Source organism: Cynocephalus volans, chromosome 2, assembly GCF_027409185.1.
Source record: "Cynocephalus volans isolate mCynVol1 chromosome 2, mCynVol1.pri, whole genome shotgun sequence".
Classification (NCBI taxonomy): domain Eukaryota; kingdom Metazoa; phylum Chordata; class Mammalia; order Dermoptera; family Cynocephalidae; genus Cynocephalus; species Cynocephalus volans.
The window spans coordinates 193,776,456-193,795,886 of NC_084461.1; the positions used below are offsets into that span (position 1 = coordinate 193,776,456).

A 19,431-nucleotide genomic window follows, 5' to 3' on the forward strand; every position below is an offset into this window, starting at 1 on the left:
CATAATTACAAAGCGTGGATCACCTTCACATCTGTACTCTTGTAATTTACTCAAGGAGGTGAAAACCTGCTGTCACTTGCACTAGGGAGAAATGTGCCACTTATGGATGGAGAAAAGCAAATTGTTCTCAAAGTCTCCTCATACCTGTGCAAATTAGAGAAAATGCTAGCAAAAATGCAGTCAGGAGTACTGTGGTAGTAGCGGACTTCCTACCCTCTGATGGCACACCAGTGGTAAGTGGGATCTATAAATTGGTTGTCTGCCCTTCACTTCCAGCCCAGTGTGTCATCAGACTTCCTAATCTCTACCAATATGATAGGTGAAAAATGGTATCTCACCGAATTTTTACTTTGTATTTCTCTTTGTTGGAGTGTGTTGTGTTTATCTTACTATGAGCATATTTTCATTTGTGTAAGAGCTGTTTGTGTTTCATTTCCTGTTAACAGTCCCTTTGCTCAACTTTTTCTGTTGGGTTGCTGGTCTTCTCATTGATGTGTAGGAGGAATTGCATATTTTTGACCAAGTTAGTATGAATTTGTAGGACTAAACAACTCTTATCCTTTAACAGGTTGACTACCTTGAAATAGTCCCAGATACTGGAAGGTACCCTGTGGCAGTAGCTACTGCTGGGGATCTGGTATACCTGCTAAAAGCTGAAGACTCTGCCAGAACTCTCCATTACGTCTACGGCCAGCCCGTCACATGTCTAGATGTCTCAGCCAACCACGTTGCTTTTGGCGTAAAGAGTCTGGGATGGGTGTATGAAGGAAACAAGGTACAAAATGGGCAAGATGTACAATGAACAAAAAAGAACATAGACTTTATTTTTTTAGAAGGCAGTTGAAAAATTAAAGCTCTGATTTTTTTCTTTTCATGGCCTGTATTAGGGCAGTATATCATCATGGTTAAAAAAAAAAAAGGGGCAAGCACTTCAAAAGGATATAAAATGAAAAATAATTGTTTCCTTTCTCCTCCCTTCCCCAAGCCCCACTGCACAGAAGAAACTGAACAATTTTTAGGTAGCTGTCTAGAAAAATTCAATGCATATATAGGTACATTTGTATACTATAACCTTATCTTTGTAGAAATGGGATCATAGTATACATAATGTTCTGTACCCAGCGTTTTTACTCCATAATATACCTTAGAGAGCATTCCATGTCAGCATATACCAAGCTCCCTCTCCCTAGGGTTCCAATGTGTGCTTACAGCTCATAGCCTGTTTCGCCAGTCCCCTCACTGGTGGGCATTTAGGTTGCCTCCACTCTTTTGACTATTATAAGCAACGCTACAATACATATTGCAACTCTCACAGGTTCTTGTGTAGTATATCTCCAGGATGTGCATTTGAGAGGTTGATGGGCATTGCCAAATTACCCTCTGTAAAGGTTGCATCAAAATTTACGTTCTCACCAACAGTGCATAAAAGTGCCTTCTTGTACTCTTTGAGCTCAATCAGGGAGACAAGTTTTTAATTGAAATTCTTTGAATGATGACAAAATTTTATCACTCCCTAGTATTTTACTATCCTGACTGTAGGCCAAGTACTTAGTCTTAAAGCTGATTTATAGAACTCTCTTTTCCTTCCAGCAGGATCAGAGGAGGGAGAGAGGGATGAAGTTTTTGTTTTGTTTTGTGTTTTTTCCAATTTGTCCTGACCCTGGCAGTTGGTGGGATTCCTGGGAAGGCACATCTCTGAGCCAGGAGCTGCTTTGGCCACATCCTTCTCCTTAGGAAGGAGGCCCCTTTTCCACGTAGCAGTATTGCGAACTGGAGAAGAACCAGGTTCTGGACACACATTGCCTGCCTTTAAATCCCAGCCCTAGTACCTTTAACCCTGTGTAGTCTTAGGCAGGTTGCTTAGCACTCTTATGTCTCAGTTTCCTCATTTGTGAAATGGAGTTCACAGTAGTAGCTACTTCATAGAGCTGTAGTGTTGGACAATAGGATGTGACGCTTGAGGCACAGGGCCTGGCACATTACAGTTAGCTATCATCATGTGCTTCCTGCTGTTTCCACACTCATAGTTTGACTCAAGCTGCTGATGGTGATTTTTACATCTTATTTCCCCTAGGTGTTTGATCTGTAAGGTCAGATCTCATTTATGTAGGTGTCACTGGTTTTGCAACCTAATAAGTGCTCAAGAATTGAAGCCTCCTGGATTCCAATTATATGTTCTTCATCCAGGAAGGCAGATCAAAAAGTACTGAGTGGTGTAGTGTAATCTGTGTGCTTGAGTCAGCCTATTTTGTAGGAGCATATCCAGAGTATTTTAGCTGCAAAATCTCTGATGGTATAACTTCTGAGTTTTGTTTTCCCAGGAAGTGGGGGAAGGGGCAGAAATTGGTTTCCTAAGGCAGTTTCCCTTCTGGAGCTCTGAAAAAAACTTTCTTTCTGATCCTTGATGAGTTCCTTTGTTGAGAAAGGAAGGACTATGGGCTTTCTAATTTTTCATCGGTTATATGTTCAAGTTTTTGTTATCTCATTTACTTTTAGAATTCTTAGTGTAGTGAGGTAACAGTTATGTTTCATACTAGTCAGGTTTAAATTTTTCATATTTTTAATATAGTTTTCATCTGGTAGGTCTCATTTCTCTTTGACTTATCTGAATGGATTTATTTCTGTATTAATACAATCACAGTGGATATATTTGAGAAGCTAGTTTAAAGGGATAGTTCAGCACAAAATTAGACTGGAAGGATCTTTAGATACAGATGTAAGAAGACATTTTTTTAGATGCCTCTCAAAAGTTCCAACTCAATTAAAAGCATTAATTATAAGAATCAGCTGATTAATACATTAATTTTATGAAAATTCACATTTAAAAATGTGTAATCCCTAAAATAACTTGTTACCTGGTATATTTCATTGATGTTTTAAAATTAGGAATGGAAGTAAATTTGCTATAAGAATGTTTCTAAATATCTCTTTGAAAGCTGACAGTAGCATTTAGTCATCCAAATGTTTTGTGAGAATGACACCAAACCTCCAAACACTTGTGTGGGTGAATGGCTGGTTGTTAGCAGAGCTGGTAATAACTTTGCATTGAGATGTTTCTCCAACATGAATGCCACCCACTCAAAAGTAAGATGAATGCCAAGCTTCAGCTATGTAACTTTTCTTATTTTTTTGCATAGGCGAGACTTTCCATCTGATTATGTTTAATGGATTTTCTGCTTCCTCAGAAAAACCTGCATTTTTAAGAAATGTAATTGTCATGTAATATTTCCATGTGAATTAAGCCATGTCATGGGTAGTTCTGTGAGATTTCAGTATCATCCTGCTATGCTATAATGTGATGTCATAATTCCCAAATAGCCTCATGTGACAGTCTCAGTGTCCCTTTACCTACTAATACCATGTTTTGGCTATATCTGTGCATCAGCCTGGTGGCAGCATGTGTCCCAGCACATTTTATTAGGTTGGTGTGAGTCTATTAGCAGTGGAGTTTGCCTGGAGCTATATACACACTGGGATTTGTGTCTGTGCCTCTGGCCTGTGTATACAGGATTCAGATGAAGGCTTTATGAGAACAGAGAGTTTGGATTATCTTCGTTTGTACCTGATACAGAACTGAGGTTTAGCTATAGTTCATTATTGATTAACTGTGATAAAAGCAGACAGTGAAGTCCAAATATTGAAATAGAATTTTAGTCAGGAACTTAAATCTCTCTAACCTGTAGAAGTATTCTAGGGGTGTTATTTTTTGTTTAGTTGGAGAATATCCTTGCACCATATGATGACCACATTAGCGTTTTATAGGTACCACAGCTGCATGAGAATCGAGTAATAATGGATCAAATTCACCCACTCATGTACATAGCTAGCCAGCCTGTCTTGTATTCATCACAAATAGTTTACTGAGCACCAGTTGTGTTCCTGTCATTAGAGTGTTAAAACAGCATTACACACAGATTTCAGAAAACGTACTTGTCAAGTAACCTGGCTCTGTTAATAAATATAATTTTCTAAGGAAACAAAACCAAGTAATTTAGCAAAAGCTTATCTACTTAATCTTTTTTTAAAAAAGGGTTTGGGGATATAGCTGGCTGATTAGTCACCTCTAGCTCAGCTAGGAAGGAATCAGAGAGAGTTAGTGCTCTGGAATGTCTTGGTTTGCCTCTGGGGCAGGGTTTCCCAGACTTGGATTTCAGAGGTCAGAATTAGGAGCCACACTTGGTTTTGCCAGCATTTTCTTTGGCCACATAAAGTCATAGAAAATGACTGTTACTGTCACCCTTTCTTAAAAGATCAGATTTTTAATCATCTTAAAAAAGCATTTTTTGACTAGGTAATGCATTCACTTGATTCAGAAATCAAAAGATAGGATGGAAAGGTGTTCAGAGGGCAGATGCCCCATGCCTTTCAACTTGCCACCCAGCTTCTCATTCTGGAGCCAAATCAATGTTGCCAATTTCTTGTGCATCCTTTTCAAATAGTTTATGCACTTTTGTTTTTTGCTGCTGGCCAGTATGGGATCCAAACCCTTGACCTTGGTGTTACAACACCATGCTCTAACCAACTGAGCTAACCAGCCAGCTCCAAACAGTTTATGCACTTTTCAGCAAATTACCATATCTGCTCTCAACCCCCTCTTTTTTAAAATGTAAATGGTAAAGTACTATATTATTGTTTTGCACCTGTTTCTTGCAACAAAATCTCCTGGAGATTATTTCTTGTGATATAATAAAGAACTTCCTGGTGTTTTTGGTTTTTTGCAGCTTTATAATATTGCACATTGTGGATGTGCCTTAATTAATTTGGCTAGCCCCCTATTGATGGTTGTTAGATTGCTCCCAATCCTTTGCTATTATAAACAACACTTGGTCCACAAGAATGTATTTGTAGGATTAGTTCATCAAAGTAGACTTGCTCAGTCCAGGGTATATGTGCCTTCATAATTCTGATAGATATTGCCCTCCATAGACATTGAACCTTTGGCAGTGGTGGATGACAATACGTTTCATTCCCCTAGCAGTTCCTTGACATCTTTTCTCATAGGCTTTACAGCAAGATCACAACAAAAATGAGGCCAGGAGGGACATACAGAGATCTGAGTGATCTTGCCTTTCATTTTAATTATTTTGCAGCTGTCTGCTTTTAGGATGAATGACTAGACCACATGGCTTCACCTAGAATCAGTGCAGTGGGATTGACAGCACTATCAGAACTTTGTTATGGTGGCAAGAGATACAGCATACACTAATATGTGCCGTTTCTTGGCTTATTGGTACCCATTTGAGGGAGGGAGAGTTTGTGATTTTTTTAAGATGGTAACCTGATCTGCCTCTTTTATCTTCTGTAAAATGCAGAGAATTAGACACATGACCTTTGGGCTCCTGTCCAGCACCCACATTTCTGGATTCTTTAAGTGATCAGGTGGTTTAAACTTTTTCTGTTACCTGTGGAGTCGTGTTGAGCTGATCTACTATTGGAGGATGCTGAGTAGGTGAGAGCTGCAGAAATGGGTTGAGGAATCCATTGCTCTACCATTTCTTCTCTAACAAGATCCCCAAAGGGCCATGCTTATTGCTGGCAGAAATGATTGAGCAGGAAATTAGTATTTTTTTCATCAGTTCCTGTGTCTTGCTAGATAAGCGGTATGTGGTGTGAAGGGCTACTTGAAGGTTTTTTACTTTTAGATGAAAATGTATTTCTAAGTTTTGAAGTTGCATTATTGGGTTCTCAGACATCAGTCGCATAAATGACCTTAAAGGTAGCCATTGCTAAGTGGCATATGATTGAAAAGAAAATAGATGTAAAAGTAATTACTCTATCCTCATCTCTTCATCATGCCGCAGTGCAAAACTCAGTGTGAGCTCTGTTAGTGTGGCCCTTTGTGCCCAAACATCCCTTTAAAATTTGTTTTTATAGTCTCATAGTCTCATAGTTCCTGAATCTGTCGAAAATACTTTCATCTGTGAGACACATTTATGATACCATATCATCTTTATCAATTCTTTTGCTGCCTGAATTAAATTTTGCTCTCAGAGGTGGAGGGTTAGAAGATAGAATTGCCTTGTTTAAGTGCATCATGTTGATGATGAGTCTCATGCCTCATAAAGGAAGAGAGAGATTCATTTAGGGCTCTTAGCATCATTCTATGTATTTGGACATATTTTCTAATTTAGTTCTGAAGTACTTGGCATTTGATGGCAGATTGTATTAAGCAGCACATGGCCTGCATCCTAATCAGGGAGAAGTGAGTGAAGTAATCCAGAAGGCTGCAATGTGTGTGACAGAGACGCTTGCTTGGCGCTGCTGCCTCAGCTTACATCACAGTGGAAAATAATTGCTAACGTCTCTTATGATAATCATTCCCCATACATGGACGTGAAGAGACTCTGGATTGGTTGCCTGCAATCGTCACAAGTTGAAATATCTGTCTGAGAGAGCCTTTGGAATCAGAATTTGCAGTGCTCGTAGATTGTGGCCACCTTCTCCCACATCTACACCTAAATAGGAAACCCATCTTTTCTTTTGTTCGGGGTCCCATTCCAGAGAATAAAAACTTGGTATTTTATAAGTAGGATGAATAATTTAACATAGGAAGTTCACAAAGTAAATGCCAAATCTTATTTTCATTTTTCACTGTAAACCTTTAAAAATGTTTTATATTTACTTTCTTCATGGAGTTTAGAAAAATAGCTCTTGTAGACCAGTTTTCTGGGTTATTGAGTGATACTGACCACCAAAAGGATCCATTGTTGTTGTTAAGGTTGCTATCATTGTTAATGAATACTTATTGAACACATATTATATGCTCGATACACGACTGGCACTGGAAACATAGAAATGAATCAAACATCACAGTTGCCTCTTGTGGTCCTTAACAGTGACTTATCGATATAAAGGTGTTTTTCTCTATGTTGAGATGAACACGAGGCTGTAAGATCTTCACAGAGACTTGTCGAATTCCAGAGTGATGAAAAATTATATAGATAAATGATGAATGAACATTCAAATGCATTTTATACATGTTTTAGTATTAAAATGATATCAATAATTGTTATAATTGCTAGTATATTGTTAATAATGATAATAAATAAAATCTCCTCACCTGTGAAAACCTTGAAACACCTCCACAGAGCCTGAGGGCTTCCCAAGACAGCAAGAAACCTGTGACTTAGAGGCCTTTGAAGTCTCAACCATCTCTGACATTCTAAACAACCATGATGGGTTAGTCTGTGGAAAGTATCTCTTGAAATGTTGCTTGTTCTTATAGAAGCATATCTTAAGATCCCTAGTGATCCTAGAAAGAGTGACAAAAGTTATAGAAAGTAAACATAGGGAAAAGTTACTTTCAGCTACAGTCAAGGTAGTAGGTGTGTCACCACTGGGGATGAAGCAAGGGTTTTGGTGTCAGATAAACCTTAGGAAAGTTATTCGCCTCAGTTTCCCCATTTGGAAATTTGGTAGGTAAACCAAATTTATCTAGTAAACGTAGGTAATGTGTTTGGCACGTGGCTGGTGCTCAGTACTCGTTAGATTCCTTCTTTACCTCCTGTCCCCACCAGCTTTGGGGCCAGGTAGGAGTTCATCAGCAGGCCTCAGAGAGGGAGTTTCCATGGGGGTAGGAGCAGTGTTGGGGTGGACCAGGCTGGCTGGAGCACTGGTAGCTCCTGGGCTGGTGTGAGAGCTGTGCTAAAGCCATCCTGTGGATGTAACCATACGTGTTTCTTCACAAGAGTCATTTTCCCAAGAATCGTTTTGAAAGAATGCATTTAGAATAGGAAGAGATGGGTCTATTTAGCTTCTGGGCAGAGCTAATGCAATGAGCTAATGTGAATGCTGAGTCATTTTGCATAAAAGCGTTAGAGACGCGAAACCTTGTCGGAGAGGGCTGGCACCAGTGTCTTAAATTTCTTTTGTCTTTATTCACACTTGCATAGTTTTTGTTTGCTAATGATATTTTATCATTTTCTAATTTTTTAAGAAATTAATTGGTATTCTTGAGGCTCTGAGCAAGTTACAAAACTGTCACACTGAAATACATGCCATTCATTGCCTTTCTTCTCTTTTGGCTTTTGAATTAAGCTTCGAATTTTATTTAGGGCTTCATTTTTCTAATGGCTTCCCTGGTTATTTACGGGGAATTTCCATTCCAGTTCAACATCCCACACCCATGGTAGAGTATGAACTTGGAGTTGATTATCGCGTTTATTTCACTTTCACAGATCAGTATGGGTTTGGTTTCTTTGTGCCAGTCTCGGAGTAAATACTGCCCAGGCAGTAGCTAGGTTAGTGTTAAAAATCAGCTTGTTTTTCAGTTAATGATGATCTAAGGAAGACCTATTAGAAACATTTGCCTTTGCTCCAGAAGTAAAAACGTAACACTATAGAACAGGCTGCATGTTTTCCTTGTATACACCGACGGTTGAGACTGACGCTGTTGGTTTGGGGGAGAGCAGGAGAATGAGGGCACACAGAAAATGGCCTCTGTGAGTCTGGATTTCAGACTGTTTCAAACATTTTACTGTTTTCAAATACACATAGCTGTTTAGACTAACAAAATAACAGAAAGTAGAGGATGTTTGCTTTTTATTTCAGTACATAGAGAAATATGATTTATTAATTTGCTGAACACTTCAATCTTCTGTAAGGCCCTACATTAGAGAGTGGGTTCATAATTAACTTATCAATTATTGAGTTGCAGATAGTCCTTCTAATGGAGGCAAAGTTACTCTTTAAAGCATTCCCTCAGAGTGTTATTAATTCACAAGGTAAATCCCCTTTGTAGATAGGCTAAGGAAAACTCCAGCTCAGCCCACATTTGAGCAATCACATTCCAAATTAAGTGACTTTGGAGGAGTGATGAGGTTTACAGTGTTAAAACGAGGCCACAACTTGTGTGAAGCATACTGCATGCAGAAAGCAGCTCTACTGTGACCTGGCTTCCCGCCTTGGCTCACCTCTCCTGCTCGAGAACTGTGCCAGTGATGTGGCATAACTGGCTGGACCCGAACCGAATTTCATACCTAGATTTCTTTGGATCATTGCAGGGTAGAACATCTGGCCCAGACTCTACCCACCTCCCAAGTGACTTGTTTACACTCTGATGTTTCCTTGGGTTGTGAACTCTTGCCTCATGTTCACAATAAGTTTCAAAATGTATGTTGAAAATGACATGAAAATAATACCTCTCCAGGCTGCATTCCCCTCCTTTGCTTGCCCCTGCCTTTTCCCCACCTTTGCTCTTTGCAGAACCTGTTGGCACCCCTCCTTGTGGTCCATTTCAGGTTTCCTCAGCGCAGTGGCTGCTTGCTGCAGACTACTGGTCAGGCTCTGGTGCCCATCTTCAGCCTGGCCTTCAAGACTGTGGGGAGTCGGGCCCCAACTTAGCTCCCAGCTCTCTAGTCCCATGCCTCTAAAGCCAGCCCCTCGTTCCAGCCAGGCTGGTGCAGTCCTTGACCCGGAATTAGCAATAGTATTCCCTCTTCACCTCCTGTCTCTCCATGTCCTGTTGGGAGAGGTCCATTCAGAGTTCCACTTAGAAGAAACCTTGCCAACTGTTGTGGCTCTTACTGAACATCCTTCTTCTCTGAGCTCTTATAGAACACAGTGCCTTCAATCTCACATTTTGTTACTGTTACTGCCCAGCACTGTTGCTTAACCAGACTGGCAGCGACCGGGAGGCAGGAAGTGAGCATTTATAGCTAGTAGCGCTTACCTCTTTAATGGCTGAAATTCCTTTTTGGCCTGGAAGGCAATATAGGTGTGTGAAGGGGTCTCATAGGCCAGCGGGCATCAGAATCCAAAGTAGGCCCAATTACAATATTGATCACCAGCCCCAGCCACAGAGCTTCTGATTCTGTGAGTCTGGGGTGGAGCTTGAGAATTTGCTTGTGCAGTGAGAGTCCAGTGGTTCTGATGCTGCTAATCCTGGGATCTCACTTTGAGGACCCTCTGGTAGAGGGTTAAAGAGATGAGCTTTGAAGCCCACCCACCTGGGTTTAAATTCCGGTTCCAAAACTTCATAACCGGGTGAGAGGTTTGACCTCTCTAAAGCTCAATTTCTGTATAGGTAAATTGAGTAAAATTGTGGTACTTACCTTATGGAATTGTGGGGATCAGGTGAGATGATAATGTGTTGTAGCAGTGTTTTGGCCTAAGAGAACACTTTAAGTATTAGCTGTTCTTAATAACCATTTTTGACATGAATCAGGAAAAGACGTTGTTATGGTAGCAAACTGACGTAGGATTGAGAATAGGCTTCTCCTACTTTAGTTACATGTGTAGTTTATAGCAAGTTTTTGAAAATTATTTAAACCTCAGTTTCTTGATGCATACAATGTACACAGTAGTATTTGTCTTATCTTCTTCTTGGTAGTTGTGAGAATCAAGTAGAATGATATTCTGAAAGGATTTGTGTGAAAGGCATATCCTGGATATATGAACAGCTAGTATGTTTAGTGTTCGCTTGTGAGCAAAACACTGCTAAGCAGTCTGTGCCAACGCCATCGTGTACCATGTAGTGTGATTAGAGGTGGCCTTAGGGGAATGAAGGGGAGCCCGTGGGTGGACTGTCTGCTCTGCACCAAAGGCCTTGATTATTCACTGCAATTTTCCAGTTTCCCCCTTCAGCTCTCATTTGTTTCAGTGATCTGACTTAAGCAACATTCTGCCTGTCTACCCTCTTCTAAGCCTTTCTCCAGTCCAACTTGGGGCCAAACTGAAGTTGCCAGGCTAGTCAAAAGAAAATTGATAATCAAGCTAATATAATATCCTGAATTTCATGTACAATGTTAATTAAGTCTATAGGCTTACAGATAGTTTTACATTACAAGCATCTCACTTGTAATCTTTCCATTTAAAAAATACCCAAGTTGCCTTAAATTTTGAAGAATTCAAGTCATAGTTTGTAGTTTCAGTTATCTCCCTGTAAAATAGATCCAATAATAATTTTCTTTCTCTTAGGGACCATGATTAGTTACATGTGATTAATGTTTATGAAGTGTTTTGAAACTGTCCATGGTCTTTATTATGACAAGGCATGTTGGGAGCATAAAGGAGGATTTTCAGCTCTCAGTTATACATATTCCACACTAATTATAACATTTCTTGTTCATTTTATGTAATCATTAACCAGTTCTTCATGTTCACATCTTTTACCCTTATTTTAGCACTAGGACAAAGATTATTGAAAGGGATCCCTGAAGGAAAGAAGAGCACCATATTCTGTTTACCCTACAGAGTGTACCTGGTCTTCCTTTATTATTCCCAGCAACTATGGACATGTTAAGAGAAAGAGTTTTGGATGATTTTTGCCCAGATTTTTTCTCGAATGTACTCTTGCTCTCTGGGTTCCTTTCAGGCTTAGGTCACAATAGGTGTTGGTTTAGCCTTGCTGTGGTCCTTTGTAGACATCTGCCCACATCACAAAGCCCCCACATTTGGCACAGCCTGCGGTGATTGGCACTGCCTCCCAGGAAGAGTCCAGTCCTGGAACAGCGGGGGTTGCAGGTGCATTGGCACGTGGTGGTGGGGAGCACGCCTGGCGACACTCAGCAGCACCGTCCCATCCCTGAAATATCTCGGCCTCATGGGCTTGTCACTCCAATTAAAACTTAAACATGAAAGCAGCCCAGGCTTCTTCTCCCTTTGTGCTGAATTTGAGTGTGATCTGTGCCAGAAGATGTCATGGAAACTGTTAAGGGGTGCCACATTTCTGGAAGCTGTGCTCATGTTAGGGATCCATTTCCTCAAGCTCTGCATCTTGCTGGTTGCTGCTGCTAAGTGCACCTGAGAGGCAAGTTTCTGTTTGCCAACAGAAAGTCACCTTTGGGACGGTGGTGAAAGTCGTTTTCCACATGTTCACAGATATGGCCGTGTTACCAAGCCTCATGCTATGACTTATCTCTGGCAAGGACTTACAAAATAGTCTCTCTGGCTGATTGTCAAAAATTACATCATATCGGAGTAAACTGCTTTTAAATCAGACATCCATTATTCATATATATTAACTGCTTTTTTATTTTTTTATTGGCTGTTTTGTGTATGATTTACTCTTTTCTCACTAGCTCCCCCTCCCACCCCAATTGTCTTTCTCATCCCTTTTTTTCAAACCTTAGCTCATCTGTGAATTTATAGAGGCTGTACACTTAGCTTTGTGTGTGAACACCAATATGCAGACCCTGCATTTCTTGTAGTTAAATTTCACATTTCTGTGGGCTGTATGTATGTTGGGTCATGATAGCAGCTTGGTTTGTTTAAATGAGTAAAGTCTATCCCAAGTATTTATAGGCTTTTTTCCTTTGTGTCTTTTTTTAAAAACGAGCATTACTAGTCTTATTCTTCAGGATCCTGTACTGAATGAAACTGTACCTGCCACTTAGGAAACAGCTAAATATGTTGCTGTTGGTAGACAGCACACTGACTTAATGTACTCATTTGTATTTGTGAAGCCTGGCTTTACTGTAAGACCAGCGTAGCATTTGCCTTTGATCGGTAGGTATATACAGAGCGTTTGTTCATCTGTTCATTCTTTCACCAAATATATACTAAGCCCCTCCTATGTGCCAAATACTATACAAATATCCAGAGAAGCATCTATTCAGACCACAACACGGGAACGTACCCTTTGCCTCTGGCATCGTTGTGGTTATGGTACATTTTCCTAATTCATGGCATTTGACTATTTGGAATAATAATGACTAGATACAGTTTATTCTATTTATTTAGCCCCAAATCAGCATTCTTATTGTTGTATATAGTCAATGTTTGCATACTTTTATGCACATTTACTTGATTCTTCATTCACTATTCCTTTCAGCATCCCAGACCTTTTTTCTGGAATGATTTTCTGTCTACCCAAAGTACATTCTTTGTAAGTTCCTTTAGTGAGGCTCTGTCAGCCACAAGTGCTGTCCGTGTTTCTATCTAAAAACATCTTTATTTCATCCTCATTCTTGAAAGGTAGTTTTGCTAGTCTTTTACAATTCCAGGTTGACAGTTATTTGCTCTCAGCCCTTCAAAGATATTATTGGTTTTAACTTTCATTGATGCTGCTGAGAAGTTGGCTGTCAGTCTAATTGTAATTTCCTTTTAGGACTCTTTCTGTCCTTTTGTCCACCTTTAAAATTTACTCCTTGTCTTTAATTTTCTGTGGTTTTACTCCATTGTCTCTATGTGTAGCATTATTCTTATTTATCCTGTTTGGGATTTCTCGTGCTTCCTTCATTTCAGCTGTAGGAGATTCTCAGCCATTATCTTGTTGAAAATTTCTATTTTTTCTGTCTGGAACTCAGGTTACATGGATATTAGACCAACTTATTCTCCCCTCTGTGCTGTTCACGGCTCATTCACGTTTTCCATCTCCCTCTGTGTTAAATTTTGAATAATTCTTCAAGTAAATCTCCAGTTCACACATTGTCTCCTGGAGTCCTTATTTCTTGTTTATCTCACCCATGACTTTGAATTTTTAGAAATTTTGTTTTGTTTTTCAAATCTGCTTATTGTTTTGCTACTTTTCACTCACTCTTTTATCTGTAAACATTTTTAGCATGCTTATTTTGTATTCTTTATGTGATATACTTGGAAGTCTAATTCTACCTGTTTATCTTTCTCTCACTTATGATAAATCATTTCTTTCTGTATTTGTATTTTTTTTTTTTTTATCGTAAGCAAATATTTGGCTGATCTTGATTTGTAGGTCTCATAAGGGGCCTGTGTTGAGATTGTCTTCCTCCTGGGAATATTCTGCAAGGTATCAGGAGGCATGTTACCAACCTGAAAAATACTTTAATTACTAGACTTGGGTTCTTTTGGCCTTGCAGATATGTAAATGCAAACCCTGAACTTGTGCGAGGGCAGCTGTGTGACTGCAGATTGTGTCTCCCTTTCAGCCCCAACCCCCACCTCACCAAACTCAACCTGAGGTAGACAAGTTTCTGGGTAGGTTCTCTTCACCAATGAATAAATTTTTTCCCCCTAGCTCGCTTTTTAGTGAGCATATGTAGCCTACAAGGGCCCAGGTTTATGCAGAGATCTCAATTTTGATCCTCTGCTTTGTGCCAGCCAGATACTTGGTTTCCTGTTTCCCCAGCTCTCTAGGCTCCTGACATTGGCAGGTGTCCCCAGCCTAGCCCCTGGCTTGAATGCTCACTTATGTTTCTGGTTTTAGTGTTCCCTTCATTTTTGACTCCTGTGAATTTCTCTTTCTTATGAGTTAAGCAGAATATTTGAAGGACTGTTTGATACTAGACTGAAACTTACCCAGCATTTTCAGTGTTTGTAAATAGGAGGGTTTTCAGAGATGGAACCTTAGGACTGGGTGAAGTTTGGGTATTCTAGAATCTGGGTATTATGAAGAGATCTGTGGAACCTTCTGTTTTGAGTAGGATGAAGTGGTTCCTACTTAAGAAACCTACAAGCCAGCCTCAAGATCAGATATTGAGGACTGTAGGAATCTGTTAAGCAAGAAAAGGTATATCTGAGTATTATTGGGCCCCAGATTGTGGTAAACTCTGGGTTTGCCTGGTATCATGAGCCAGTTCATCTCCAAACACAAATGTGAACACTTAGCAAGACACGGTGAATGTGTAACTAACACAGTAACTGGCACATGATAGGATTTCTGCCCCAAGGAACTAATAGCCTTAAATCTAGGAGAGTGTTTTACATGTGGTGTGATTCTTGGTAACAGAGCTTGACAAATGACCTGCTAAATTCAGACTCTTCAGAGACCCTCCTATCCTCCAGCGTTTGAGAACCACAGGTCTGGGAGATAGAGGAGATAACTCACAGTTCAAGGTGGCCCCGTGGGATCACCAGATGAGGTGGGTACAGTAAGTACCTTCAGCACTGATGAGAGGGAATGAACTTGTATGCTGAGAACTTCGTGGAGAAGGGAACACAAAATAAACTTGAGTGCATGGAAGAGGGGAGAGCAGGAGGTTTATTTGTTTTACTCTCTAGAGTTTGGTTTCTTATCATGACTTCCCTGCCCACCTCCCCTTCAGAAGAGCAAAATATATGTGGTAGTGAAGGAGGTAGGTTATCAGGGATCAGAAAAGAAAGCAGGTAGACTTTGTGACCTCCGTGAATTTCAGTTAGCTCTGCCTCTTCACTCTGCCTCGGGCCACTGCAGCATCTCCTGCCTTTTGCTCTCTTTGTCACTTCCCTTTTTTAAATGGTGGCAAATAATCACAAAGCTTTTAAAAGGCTGTAGTCTTGTAAGGAAGCCTTCTGACCACTCATGACCATTCTGGAAGGCAGTGCTAGGGTTCTGAGGAGGCAAGTCAGCTGCTCAGGGTGTTATTGTTGCTGGCTTAATGCCTTTGGCAGATATTGAGTGTGAGGAAGATTCACTATTTTGGTAAACTTAAAGAAAACACATGTGGCATTCCTTTCCTCCTTCCTCAGTACATGACCAGAATTCTGGGACAGAAAGACTCTACAATCTCTTCATAGCAATTTCTGTATGCAAGTACTTCATCTTTAACTTTGAGTAGTATCAGTCCCAGATTTAGGAAAAGTTTACAGTGCTAAATCCAGTTCTTATTGGGTGAAGGAGGAAGTGGGCCTGGCTTGTGCTCACTCCACTATAGGGACAATGGCCGTGCCTCAGCTTTTTCCTTCACGGTGTGGTTGGAAAGCCAGTCCTGGGCACCTAAATGGTCCAGGTCACACAGGGCCTGTCTGCCCTAGGGCAGTTGCTGATGCTACCCAGATGTTGGGCGTGTATTGCTGCCCCTGCTGCTTAAGACACCAGCCACTAGGACATGGCTGTGAGATGGGTCAGCAGGTCTCCTCAGAGAGGCAGGTCCCATGTATGGAGGAGCAGGACAGCTGGTGGCCGGGCACCAGCTGGTGAGGAGGCGGTCTCTCAGCTGGCAGCAGGCTGAGGCTTCACACATCATCCTCTGTCCCTGTTCATTCCAGTGCCTAGTGCCTAGAAAATGACTAATAAATTGTGGTTGACTGGCTATTGAATGAATTACAGCATTATTTCTTTTATCTAAAAAATTAGAAACCACCCAAACATCCATCAGTGTGGAATTACATATCCACAGAGAAATTCTAGACAGCTATTAATAAGAACAAGATCTATCTATAGGTATGTACTGACAAGTGGGAAAAACAAGTTGTAGAATAACAATCTGATTCAGGAAATAAAATTTTATACACACATGTGCATAGAGACAGACAGACATGCATAAAAAAGTCTAGAAGTACATACAACAAACTGTTAAAAGTGATTATTCCTGAGAGATGGATAAACAGAAGAGGACTACCACTTTCTTTGTTATGTAATTCTATTATGTTAGAATTTGTTATAAGATATACTGTATTTGAAATCAGGAAAAACAAAGATTTTTTAGAAATAGATTTCAGAGAAATCAGAATAATTGGCAAAATTGAAAATTAAGATTCTAAGAGTAGGATTTATGGAAATTATTTAAGATCTTGAAGAAAGAAAAATAGAGAACTTTCTGCTAAAGTTCTTTTTAAAAGACAATGCTTGCTTCTACTTAGTGCCTTTGGATCTACCTAGAAGCCAAAGAGAAAGGAAAACCACCCAGTGTCATGTGACTACACACTACATTTCCTGCTGTTACCATTGTAAAACATACACCAGTCCTAACAAGGTTTAGCTGTTTTAGACAATTCTTAAAGAAACCTCTTAATGCTCATAAAAATTTGCTCTGTAATCACTGTTTAAGCTCCTCTATAATATGCACTTGGTACTTAGAAAAAATCTCCAGTATCTATTGACTTGGCCATCACATTAGTGTCGAACATTTTCTCCAAGATTGTAGCTATGGGTAGTTTTTTTCTTCTTTCTAGCATATCCGTACACCTCTGAGAATGAGTCAAGTGGCCATGGGTTGAGACTCACCCAACTAGGGCAATAAAGAGAAAAATTAGTCTAATGCATGGTCTTAACAAGAGGGAGAGTGTGAGCATGAATAATTAATCTTTCTAGTCTGTGGCAATCAGATAAAATGAAGTCCCATTTGCTCAACCTTATTAAAAGAGAGAGAGTGCGGGAGGGAGGGAGGGAGAAATGGTAAAGGTTGTTAAGGGACTTGTAACATGGAAAGAACCGCCTTCGAGATGGGTAATGTGTTTTCTAATCTCTGTGGTCTTTAACTAAATGTAATGGTAAAGGTACTCTTCAGATAGTTCTGATTCTTTGAATTATTAAACATTTTAGAAAAGACTTGTCTCTTGACTACTAACTTAGATGTCTTTATGATGAATTTGCAGAGAGTCTTCTTGGAGAGGGATTAGATCTCTCTACATCCCTTACAAATGATTGATCCACTTGTCAAAAAATAACTTGTAGAAAAAGTAAATATGTACGAACTGATTTCAATTCTTATATTTACTACGGATGTTTTACTGATTTAAGGCCTACCTTCCTGCTATAGAAGTTGAAGTATTTTAAAAACAAAATATTGAAAGCTCTATAATGATGGGTTACTGCAGAATATATTACTTTTATAATAGACTGTGAGGTTGCTGTTTTTAATTTTTTTCTCTCTCTTCAGGTGCTGATTTTATATCATTTTTAGAATATTCACTGAAGATAGAAGATTAAATTCTTTCTGTATTCTTACAGAATAATCTTATTTTGGATATTTTAGAATTGTTGAAATTTTCTGAGTCAGGAACTTTTATTTTCAGCTGCATCTTAGCTTGTTCCCTAAGGTCTTCATGGATTACGAGGGCATTTTAAGTTTTGAATTTGTCCTCTTTCCTTTCATATATTGTTAGTAATAGTTAGTTAACATTATAGTGTTGTTTGACTGTTAGGAATTTCCAAAGATTCGCTTGTTAGAAATGTATGTTGACAATGTGATTGATGATTTTCAAGGTGGATACTGTTTGAGTTATTATTAACTTTTCAATAGGAAAGTAAAAACCTGTAGACTGATAAATGATAAATACATGGATTACAAGAAGAAAACACATCATTTCCATGTGTGTGCTGAGAGGAGAAATCTGTACAAAATATTAAAACTTTTGAGTTCAGTGATTAATTTAAAAATATTAACCACATGATCAACAGAATAGATAAACAGTATTTTCAGAACTAAATGTGTGTTCATGTTAAAGAAGAGGCTTTTAAACTGTGAATTTGGGGGCAGACTGTGTCTTCAGCAGCTACAATGACTGATCCACAGCCAGCACTTAATGTTAATTGAATTAAGATTTGTTTTTAGTAAAAGACTTAATCTTCAGAAAGATTCCTTATGAATCAGCCTTTTTTTTTCTTTTTGCTGGAGAGAAGGCACAGAAGTGTTCTAATATAACAAATGCATCGCCTAGAGATCAGGGGTACCTTCTTTGTGGCTTTGCTACCTTATGGAGCAGCACTTTCTAAAAGTGGAGAATGACCAACAGGAGAAATATTTGAGAATAAGAGTTTGTGTTTTGATTCATTGTTTAGTACAAAAGAATCATCTAATGATTCACTAGGCAAGTTCCACCTTCTTGGATACTTGTACTATTCTTTCTTTTACCTTCCGTGGTATGTATACAAAAAGAGAGCCCACGCTGGCTCATCTGCAAGCTTCCTGATCTTTTGTTAGCTCTGCCATTAATTCCAAAACAGATGTAGTCAGTGACCCTTAGTTTCCTACCTCTTTTTCTGTGTTAAGAAATTAGGTTACCTATTTTCTCCATTTGGCATTTCCCTTTGGGCCCTATGAGTTTGTTTGTGCCTTGGCCTAAGGAACTTTTGGATTTTCCTCTTTTTAGCATCTCCTTTTGTCATTCTAATAGCCATATTCTTACCTACCAGTAACCTGGAAGAGGTCAGGAAATTAAGGGGCAGAGCATCTTAACAGGGGCTGAGTGGTAAGCATTGTGCTCGGGACAATGGTGAGATGGTGATGGAGGTCAGTCTGGCATATGGAACTGTGCATTCACACACTTCTCTTCCTCTCTCAGATCCTGGTGTATAGCCTGGAAGCAGAACGCTGCCTCTCAAAGCTGGGGAATGCACTTGGTGACTTCACTTGTGTCAACCTCAGGGACAGCCCTCCCAACCTGATGGTCAGTGGCAACATGGACAGAAGGTATGTCTGAGTTGAAAAGCAGCATTGTGTAGCCACCACAGCTTCTGCCAAGGCCTGGCCACTCAGCTCCACTGCACTTGCCAATTTCCTCTATGGCTCCCACTCCTTGGTTCTCAATCTACAGCTTTGCCCACCTGAGTTCAGCCCTGATCCCACAACACTCTGCACTTGGAGAACAAAGTCTCATATTAGGTAATAGTTGGATATAGCTATGTCTCTGCTTCATTTCTGAAGCACCACGGGAAGGTTTTCTTTTCAGCCATTTGGTGGACACAGTTGGTGGAAGGTCCAGGGAGACCACTTGGAATATCTTTTGTCCCCTGCTGCAAAATTTGTTTGGCATTTAAAAGCTCACTTTCTAATATTAAAAACAATAACCTAACGGATGAATCATGTTCAACAA

General features: G+C 39.7%; 1 protein-coding gene across 1 annotated transcript in view; it reads left to right on the forward strand.

Annotated features, from left to right (window-relative positions):
- The window catches only part of FBXW8 (F-box and WD repeat domain containing 8), a 108,877-nt gene that overhangs the window by 67,615 nt on the left and 21,831 nt on the right, over nucleotides 1–19,431 (forward strand). Inside the window, exons 7-8 of the mRNA XM_063085616.1 lie at nucleotides 569–775; nucleotides 18,901–19,028. Of these exons, the coding sequence (XP_062941686.1) occupies nucleotides 569–775; nucleotides 18,901–19,028 (335 nt within the window). The remainder of the gene's footprint in view (nucleotides 1–568; nucleotides 776–18,900; nucleotides 19,029–19,431) is intronic.